At 37.3% G+C, this 10825-nt stretch overlaps 1 protein-coding gene across 1 annotated transcript; it reads left to right on the top strand.

The window, feature by feature from the left end:
• Positions 1-1164: 1164 nt before the first annotated feature.
• LOC118587358 (olfactory receptor 8B3-like) lies at positions 1165-2097 on the top strand. The gene has a single exon (XM_036193285.1). It carries the CDS (start codon positions 1165-1167, stop codon positions 2095-2097), a length of 933 nt encoding a protein of 310 aa, XP_036049178.1.
• Positions 2098-10825: the final 8728 nt, after the last annotated feature.

Below are 10825 nucleotides of genomic sequence, written 5' to 3' on the forward strand. Positions count from 1 at the left end.
TGACAAAGTCAATCTGAACCCAGTTTTCATTCTCAACTCTGCAGATAACTTCCTGCATTGACTCTTTTAAGATCCTACTCAATAAAGTTACATTTTATAAATGCTTTGAAACATTTATTAATTGTAACATTCTCTTAAATTGAGATTATTCATACATGTATTTTTCCTATATAGGCTTGCTGTTTGAGCTTTGAATGTATATAGAGATAGTGGTAATTATAATTTAAAATACTCTTTCATTTGTAGAAAATTGAAGCATATACCCATTCTTAATTGTTTTAACTTGTTGAAAATTATATCTCCAGACTTAACTATATTTCTCACTTGAACTATGCTGCAATTATCATGCACTGCTTGATTTCCAATCCCATGGACCCAGTCATGAATAATCTCTTTTCATGAATGTAACTGGAAAGAAGACACAGCATTCCATTTAGTGTCATTGCCTTTAGTCTTGTGAAGTAGCTTGACATTGAGTTCCAAGAATCTCATGTGTGCCTTTTCCTTTCATATTGTGCAATTCTATGACACAATGAAATTCCCTAAAGAGAATCCTTGAAAATACAGTACAGAGTGTTGAAGGTTTCAGAAGACATGAGTATTACAATGTCAAAGTCAGAAAGTTTCATCTTGAGGACCATCTCAAATCTTTCTAGATTAATATTTTTTCTAGTAGCAAGCATGAGATTATAATCATTCCTAGACTCTGACTAAATCTAAACTAGGTTTGTATTTAAAAAAAAAATGTTGGTCTTGATGCCACCACAGTTATATTTGGTTGAGGTTAGCTCTAGGTTGCAACAGGTTCTCCATGTATCTACCTAGGGCTGAAGCAATGACAACATGATGAGATGAGGGATTGGAATTCTCTACTTGTCTTGTCTCCTCTTATTTGGATATCTGAGTAGTTATGATAACAAGTGAGAGCAATGATGACAGAGTTTTAGATTTCTGGTGATTAATTTACTCTATTTAGCTTTTAATGTTCTAAATGGGTAAATATCACTCTACATCCTGATAGCATGGACAGTAATTTCTTGAGCTCATATATGTAGGCATTCCCATCATGTACTTTACAAATGTAATACAAGCAGTGGCAGTAATTTTTTATGGTCTTATAATGTCACAATATACTTTTGTATTTACAGATTATCTTAAAGAAGAATGGGTTTGGAAAACGGTTCTCTGGTGACTGAATTCATTCTACAGGGATTAACAAATGACCCCGATCTCCAGTTACCCCTCTTCTTACTCTTTCTGCTAATATATACAACCACAGCACTGGGGAATGCAGCTTTGATCATTTTAATTGTGCTGAATTCTCACCTCCACACACCCATGTACTTTTTCCTTTTAAACTTGTCCTGCATTGACCTCTGTTATTCCTCTGTGATTACACCCAAAATGCTGATGAACTTCTTAGTAAGGAAGAATGTTATCTCCTACATGGGATGCATGACCCAGCTGTATTTCTTCTGTTTTTTTGCCATTTGTGAATGTTGTGTTCTGACGTCAATGGCCTATGACCGTTATGTGGCTATCTGTAACCCACTCTTGTATAATGTTACTATGTCCCCCAAGGTATGTTCCTATCTTATGCTTGGTTCATACATAATGGGATTTTCTGGTGCCATGATCCACACTGGATGCATCCTAAGACTGACCTTCTGTGACAGGAACACCATCAACCACTATTTCTGTGACCTTTTCCCTTTGCTGCAGCTCTCCTGCACCAACACTTATATCAATGAAATAGAAATTCTTATTGTAGGTGGGAAAGATATCATTGTGCCCAGTGTCATTATCTTTACCTCCTATGGCTTCATTCTCTCTAACATACTTCGAATGAGATCCACTGCAGGCATAGCCAAAGCCTTTAGCACATGCAGCTCCCACATTCTTGCTGTTTCTCTATTCTTTGGATCATGTGCATTTATGTATCTTCAACCCTCTTCACCTGGATCTATGGATCAGGGAAAAATATCTTCTGTCTTTTATACCATTGTGGTTCCCATGATGAACCCTTTAATTTATAGCTTGAGAAACAAGGATGTTAAAGTCGCCCTGAGAAAAACCTTTAGCAGGAGGAGGCTTTGACCAAATGAAAACATTTATCAGTACAGTTTTGTCAATAAGTATCTCTGGAGCTTTAATCAAAAACCACCTTTTTATCTATTTTTTTCCAATCCATTATTTTTTCCCTTTTTAAAATTATATTTGTGTTTTAATTTTACACATCAGCCATGGGTTCCCCTCTCCTCCCCCCTCCTGCCCCCATCCCCACCTTTCCCCCATCCCCTCCCCTCCATTCCCATCTCCTCCAGGGCCAAGACTCCCCTGGGGATTCATTTAAACTTGGTGGATTCAGTACAGACAGGTCCAGTCCCCTCCTTCCAGGCTGAGCAAAGTGTCCCTGTGTAAGCCCCAGGAAAAAATTCTGATCATTTGTAGAATATTAGAATATTTTTGCTCTCACAGATGATTTTATTATAAATTTCCTTTTGTTTTTTTTATTATTGGGAAAATCTCTCATCATTTTAATTAAGAATAGCAGTAATTAGTTAAACCCCTTTTGTCATTCTTTTTATGGAATGTATCAAAAAAAAAAAAAAAGATCTGTCTATGGTTACACAAAGTAATTCTGCATTGTCCATGTATCCCGTGGCAAGATGGCTCTCATTTGTCAATGTAATGAAGTGTGAATTTGATTAATTTTTTTCCTTTCTTGGACATCACGGTGTCCCTTTGAAAGGCAAGTGATTCATGATCCATGTGTTTTTATTAACTGGCTATTAAATACAACCTGCATTGCAACTATAAATAATATGCATTTGACCTTTTTATGTCCGTCATTTCTGTTATATTTATTTCATAAATATTAACCAGCTATTTTATGAGCTATGTATTTTATATATGTGCAGTATAGAACTGTAAGGATTATATTTCCTCTCCACTCTTTATAAAGCTTTGGTAGAATTTTTTATCCTTAAGTAATGTCATCTAACATCAGGTTGGAGAATGATTAATAATGTGGACCTATTTTTATTTTGGGAGGAGAGTGGGGACAATTCTAGGAGCTAATGTAATGAGTTGTAGTTGAAACTTAAGTGATGGATTCCTATGCCAAAATGTGTTATTGTGAATAGTGCTATAATAATCATGAATCTGTCTCTAACTATATTGTGTACTGAATTTGATTCCTTAAACATCTAACACCCATGTTAGTGCATTTTTATGTTTTGAGTAATCTCTCTACTTATTTCCACAGTTACATTTTGTGCTGCAAGGCAGATGGGTTATTTTTATCACAGCTTTGCTATTGCTTATAATTTATTTTTCTTGATTATACCCATTGTTAGATTGTGATGGTAGATCAATGTAATTTTGTTTTCTATTCTGATGGCTACAGGTGTTGAATTGTGTGTATGTGCCTCTTATATGTATTATTGTGATAAGTATTCGCTTATTTTGCACATTTAGTGACTATATTGGGTCTTTGGGTGATTAACATGTTGAGTTCTTTAATATACTCCAGTTATTGAGTTCTTGTTGAAGGAAGAGCTGGTTAACACATTGCTCTATTTATTATTCATGTTTCTTTTGCTGTGGGGAAACACTTTTTTTTTCAGAGCTGAGGATCGAACCCAGGGCCTTGTGCTTGCTAGGCAAGCATTCTACCACTGAGCTAAATCACCAACCCCTTGGGAAACACTTTTTTGATACAATCCTATTCATCTTTTTTTTGTTGTTGTTGTGGTGGTGGTTTGAAAGGAAATGGCCCCATAGATTCACAGGAAGTGATATTATTAGGAGGTGTGAACTAGCTGGAGTACATGTGGCTTTGTTGGAGTAAGTGCTTTACTAGGTGGGTGGGCTTTGATGTCTTAGAAGCTCAAGTCTGCCTTGTGGCTCACAGTATTTTCCTGCTGCCTGCCAATTAGTGTGTAGAGTTCCTAGCTCCTTCTCCATTACCATGTCTGATACATGCTACCACACTTCCTGCCTTGAGCCATAATGACAATGGACTAAAAAATGCTAATTTCCCAATAATCCAATCGTTAAATATCTATTAATGAAGAAAGAACCCCATGAATTGGAAAGGAAGCAAGAAACAATATTTGGAAGGGTTTAGAGAGAGGAAAGGGTTGGGGGCAATGATGTAATTCTATTATAATCAACAAAATGTAGATACCTTGGAATAAATTCATGACAGTAAACGGAAGATAACTGCAATGAAAATAATATGGCTAGAAAAATTGTAGGCAGATATACACACACAGACACACACATAGACACAGACACACAGACACACAGACACACAGACACACACACATATGTATATATAGAGAGAGGGGGGAGAGGGAGAGAGAGAGAGTTCTTACAATCTCAAAAAATAAAGAAATGATTGTAAAATTTCTGATTCAGAAATTCATTGACTCTGTGTCTGTCTTGGAGTATTTCATCTCATATTTTCACAGTATCTTCAAACTTTCAAGTGTTTCATTAAAACTTTTTCCATGAATTTCAATTTTATATGGGATAAGATGATATACTTCTGTTTCTTTTTATGTGGATATCCAGTTTTGCCAGCCTCAATGTATCTTTTGTATTACTGCTGTGCTTTTATCTGTGGAGACAAGATCACATGTATCCCAGATTGTCACAAACTAGATAATGAAGAATAACTTGAAGTCCTGATCCTCTCATATCCATGGAAATCCTGTACTTTCCTAAACAGAAACAGAGGAGGAGTGGAGTTGGGGGTTGGGACAGAGAAAGGGCGTGGGAAAGGACTAGGAGGAACAGAGAGAGGGGAAGCTTTCCCTGGGCTGCTAAACAAAAAAATAAATAGATAGATAGATAGATAGATAGATAGATAGATAGATAGATAGATAGATAGATAGATAGATACACATATAGTTGTGAAGATTCTTAAGGCAACCTGAGATTCCTTCCTTCCTTCCTTCATCCCTCCCTTCCTTACTTCCTTCTTTCCTTCCTTTCTTCTTTCTTTTAAGCTTACTATGTAGTTTTGGCTGGTCATGAACTCACTAAGTATTTTAATGTATTTTACTTACATTTGCTGGTCTGTTTTGCTTAAGGAAATTTTCAAAAAGCATATTATTATTCTTTTTTTTTTAGATAATAGAAAATATAAAGTCACAGGACTCCTACAGAGTAGTGATTTTCAAGAATAAAGATGACCTCCTGGACCCATGTCTGTATCTCTGATGTATGTTCCATGGCATTTGTAAAAATTGGGGGAAATCATTTTGTTTTGGTAAAACAATATATTCTTGAAGACAAACTGAGTTTCTTTTACATACCACAATTTCAAAATCATCTGTCCTTTGGCTGTATGCCTCTTAGTGAGATAGCTAGATCACTTAGTAGACATACTTTTAGCTTTTGAACAACCTCCAATTTGCTGTTTATCATGACTTCACCAACTCATTTCCCATGGGATGCATTGGAGATAATGGATAACTTGTTGTTAGATTTGTTCAGGGCTTGTAGTGTACATGAATTAATATATTTAGTGTGTGGACTAATATTTGCCATTAAGAGAATCTATAAATTTCCTGGTAAACTAATAAAGATAAGATAATGTAGCTGAAGGTACATTAATGGCTACATTATTGTTGCTCCTCTCAAATATTAACAGATTCACTGTTTTTTGGTATGCTAAACAGGAAGATATGTTCAAAAATATAATTTAAAGAGAATTTCAATGGAGACAATCTTTTTGCTGGCTAGTTTTTATGTAACATTGACCTAGGCTAGGGTTATCTGGGAAAAGGAAACCTTAGTTGAGAAAATGGATCCATAAGATTGTTTTGTGGGGCCTTTATGTTATTGATGATTGTTGTTACATGGCCTAGCCCAGTAGGGGTAATGCCACTCATGGGCAGGTTGTCCTGAATTCTATAATGAAATTGGGTCAGGAAGCCAGTGTTCCTCCATGGCCTCTGCTTCAGTTCCTGACACTAGGTTTCTTCTTCATGGTGCTTCTCTGAATCCCTTTAATGACGGACTGTGTTGTAGAGATGCAAGCTAAAATAAACATTTTCTTCTCAAGTGGCCTTTAGTCATGATATTCTACTACACCAACAGAAACTGTGGTAAGACACCATGCAGGAGTAGACAACAGAACTTCCAGAAAAAAAAAAAACACATATTGTTGCCAGTTGTGCAATACGTCTTTATGACTTGTGGTTAGATATAAAATAAAGGGCATTGTAGTTGTTCTTGCTGGTCAACAAAAGCTAGATCCTATTGCTGAATGCACCATGAACTTTAAGGATAGGATACAGATAAATCAGGCTAGAACTGAGCTAGAAGCTTCTACCCTTTTGACTAGCTTTTCTGACAGCAGAATATGTCATGCAGGATGCTGGCTGAAAAAGTTATCAACACTCTCACCCCAATGTGAACCCTATAAGCTGTAATATCTTTCTGTCAGGTATAATATAATCATTAGCCCAATAGTAGAATGACTATTCCAGGAGTACCCTAACACTATATGTTTGATGTTTATGTCACAGAAGCCCATGGAATGTGTGGCCATAAACCATAGCAGGGAAACCTACTAACTAATTCTATTTTGCTAATGAACATGATATTAAATTGCAGTTTTAAATGCATGCTTCTATCAGTAAATTAGGTTCTCTTAGTCCCAGAGATAAGTTTTTCTTAGTAGTGAGTAGCAGAGTTAATGTAGAGACAGGTAAAATTGGCCAAAACACATAGAATAGGAGAGAGTTGAGTGCTCATCTCTGTATTACCCCCGTGTCTCAGAAAACATCATGGAAGAGAGTCAGGAAAACATGTGATGAGAGGTGTGATGTGAAGTGTTGTCATCAGGATACAACATAACCATTGCATTCATGAACTTACAGTAATTATGGTGACCCCCAAATGATCTGAACAAAACTGGCTCATCATCATTTTGTCATCATAATGGGGGACAATGTGAGAACCAACCACTTCCTGAAGAATAATTGGCAGTTATTGGCTGTTAGAGGAGTCATTTTTTTTTCCAGTGGTATAGCAACTGGTAAGTTTTCCATGTTCTAGTAAACAACCCCTTCCCATGTTCATAAAACAACTATACATAAACTTAGTGAGTCACAAACAAAATTCAAGTCTAGGGGGGAAGTAACATGAAAACAGAACAGGGACCTGTTGAGAACAAGAATGTTTCAGAACAGTTGGAAGTAAAATAAGAGTGGGTGATGAGAGTAAAAATAACCAAAATATTTTTTTTTTATTTATTACATTTGTGTTTTAATTTTACATATCAGCCATGGGTTACCCCATCCTACCCCCTCCCTCCCCAAGCTCCACCTCCCCTCCATTCCCATGTTCTCCAGGGCCAAGACTCCCCTCGAAATTCAATTCAACCTGGTGGATTCAGTACAGGCATCTCCAGTCCCCTCCTTCCAGGCTGAGCAAAGTAAGCCCAAGGTTCCAAACAGCCAGCTCATGCACTAAGGACAGGTCCAGGTCCCACTGCCTGTGTGCCTCCCAAACAGATCAAGCTATTCAATTGTCTCACTTCTCCAGAGGGCCTGATCTAGCTAGGGGCTGCACAGCTTTTGGTTCATAATTCATGTGTTTCCATTAGTTTGGCTATTTGTCTCTGTGCTTTTCCAATATTGGTCTCAACAATTCTTGCTCATACAATCCCTCCTTTTTCTCACCGATTGGACTCCTGGAGCTCCACCTGGGGCCTGACCCAGGATCTCTGCATCCATTTCCATCAGTTATTGGATGAGTGTGTTTGGCCATCTGATCACCAGACTAGGTCATATCAGGCTTTCTGATGACCATTGCCAGCAGTCTACATAGTATGTATCATTGTGGATTTCTGGGGACCTCTCCAGCACTCTGCCTCTTCATGTTCTCATGTGGTCATCATTTATCATGATCTGTTATTCCTTGTTCTCTCTTTCTGTTCTTGATCCATTTGAGATCTCCTGCTGCCCTAAGCTCTCTATCCCTCAAACCTTGCCCTTCATTACTTCCACTGTTGTCCAGGTTGTTCAGGTAGATCTCAACAATTTCTCTGTCATTGGGCAATCCCTGTGTCTTTCCTAGTGTCCTGTTTTCTAGGTAGCCTCGCTGGAGTTCTGTAGCAGTCTAGTCATCTTTGTTTTACACCTAGTATCCTACTATGAGTGAGTACATACCATGTTTGTCTTTCTGAGTCTGGGTTACCTCACTCAGGATGATTTTTCCTAGATCCATCCATTTGCCTGCAAACCTCATGATGCCATTGTTTTTCTCTGTTGAGTAGTACTCCATTGTGTATATGTACCATATTTTCTTTATCCATTCTTTAGTTGAAGGGCATCTAGGTTCTGGCTATTACAAACAATGCTGATACGAACAGAGCTGAGACAAAGCCCTTGTGGTATGATTGAGCATTCCTTGGGTATATGCCCAGGAGTGCTATAGCTGGGTCTTGGGGGAGATGGATTCCCAATTTTCTAAGGAAGCACCATATTGATTTCCAAAGTAGCTGTACAAGCTTGCATTCCCACCAGCAGTGGAGGAGTGTTCCCCTTGATCCACATCCTGTCCAGCATAAGCTGTCTTCTGTGTTTTTGATCTTAGCCATTCTGACAGGTGTAAGGTGGTATCTCAGAGTCGTTTTGATTTGCATTTCCCAGATAACTAGTGATGTTGAACAATTCCTTAAATGTCTTTCAGCCATTTGAACTTCCTCTGTTAAGAATTCTCTGTTTAGTACTATAGCCCATTTCTGAATTGGACTGTTGGGCATTTTGATGTTTAATTTCTTGAGTTCTTTATATATTCTGGATATCAGCCCTCTGTCAGATGTGGAGTTGGTGAAGACCTTTTCCCATTCTGTAGGTTGTTACTTTGTCTTGTTGACTGTGTCCTTTGCTCTACAAAAGCTTCTCAGTTTCTACAGGTTCCATTGATTGATTGTTTCTCTCAGTGTCTGTGCTACTGGTGTTATATTTAGGAAGTGATCTCCTGTGCCAATGTGTTCAAGACTACTTCCTACTTACTCTTCTATCAGGTTCAGAGTAGCTGGATTTATGTTGAGGTCTTTGATCCACTTGGACTTAAGTTTTGTTTACAGTGACATATATGGATCTATTTGCAGCCTTCTACACATTGACATCCTGTTATGCCAGCACCATTTGTTGAGGATGCTTTCTTTTTTCCATTGTACTTTTTTGGTTTCTTTGTCAAAAATTATATGTTCATAGGTGTGCAGGTTAATGTCAGAGTCTTCAATTCGATTCCATTGGTCTACATGTTGGTTTTTATGCCAGTACGAAGTTGTAGTTATTACAGTAGCTCTATAGTAGAGCTTGAAGTTGGGGATTGTGATGCCTCCAGAGGTTGTTTTATCTTACAGGATTCTTTTGGCTATCCTGGGTTTTTTGATTTTCCATATGAAGTTGAATATTATTCTTTCCAGGTCTGTGAAGAATTGTGTTGGTAATTTAATGGGGATTGCATTGCATCTTTAGATTGCTTTTGGTAAGACCGCCATTTTTACTATGTTAATCCTGCCTATCCATGAGCATGGGAGATCTTTCCATGTTCTGACATCTTCCTCAATTTCTTTATTCAGGGACTTAAAGTCCTTGTCATATAGGTCTTTCATTTGCTTAGTTAGAGTAACCCCAAGCTATTTTATATCATTTGTGGCTATTATAAATGGTGATGTATCTCTGATTTCCTTCTCAGCCTCTTTTTCTATTGTATATAGGAGGGCTACTGATTTTTTGAGTTGATCTTGCATCCTGCTATGTTGCTGAAGGTGTTTATAAGCTGTACCAGTTCCTTGGTTGAATGTTTGTGGTCACTCATGTATACTATCATGTCAGCTGCAAATAGGGAAAGCTTGACTTCTTCCTTTCAATTTGTATCCCCTTAATCTCCTTATGTTGTCTAATTGCTCTGGCTAGAACTTCAAATACTATATTGAATAATTATGGGAGAGGGAACAGCCTTGCCTTGTTCCTGATTTAGTGGAATCACTTTGAGTTTCTCTCCATTTAATTTGATGTTGGCTGTTGGCTTGCTGTAAATTGCCTTTATTATTGTTAGGTAGGTTCTCTGTATTCCTGATCGCTCCAAGACCTTTTTCATGAAGGGGTGTTGGATTTTGTCAAAAGCCTTTTCTGCATCTAGTGAGATGATCATGTGGTTTTTTTCTTTGAGTTTTTTTTTTTATGGTGTATTACATTGATGGACTTTTGTATGTTGGACCACCCTTGCATCTGTGGCATGAAGCCTACTTGATCATGATCGATAATTGTTTTGATGTGTTCTTGGAGTCTGTTTGCCAGTACTTTATTGAGTATTTTTGCATCAGTGTTCATGAGGGAAACAGAGAGAGAGAGAGAGAGACAGAGACAGAGAAAGAGATGAGAGAAGGACAGACATAAAGAGAATGCAATTGATAGTCTGTCCTAATTGTTCTTCCACAAATACATTAACATAAGAGTACCATAAATGAATTCATTGAGGTGTATGTGTATGTATATGCCTATGTATGTATGTAACAATGAATAGTAAAAGGTCATGAACTTGAGAGATAGAAAAAAAGGAAAGGGACAGGTGGAAATAATTTAAATAAAATATTCTTGTATGAAATTCAAAACATTAAAATAAAATGTTTTGAAGTATGTATAAATGTATAGAATGTATCTTGGTAATATACATTCCCATTCTTTGCCACAGCTGCCTTTGGACAAATGCCCCCAGTACCACCACCTTCCTTTCAAAATAGTGTCTTTTTTTAAATGTAAAAACCTAATGAATTGCCAGATTTTTC

This window comes from Onychomys torridus, chromosome 7, assembly GCF_903995425.1.
Source record: "Onychomys torridus chromosome 7, mOncTor1.1, whole genome shotgun sequence".
In the NCBI taxonomy this organism is placed as follows: Eukaryota; Metazoa; Chordata; class Mammalia; order Rodentia; family Cricetidae; genus Onychomys; species Onychomys torridus.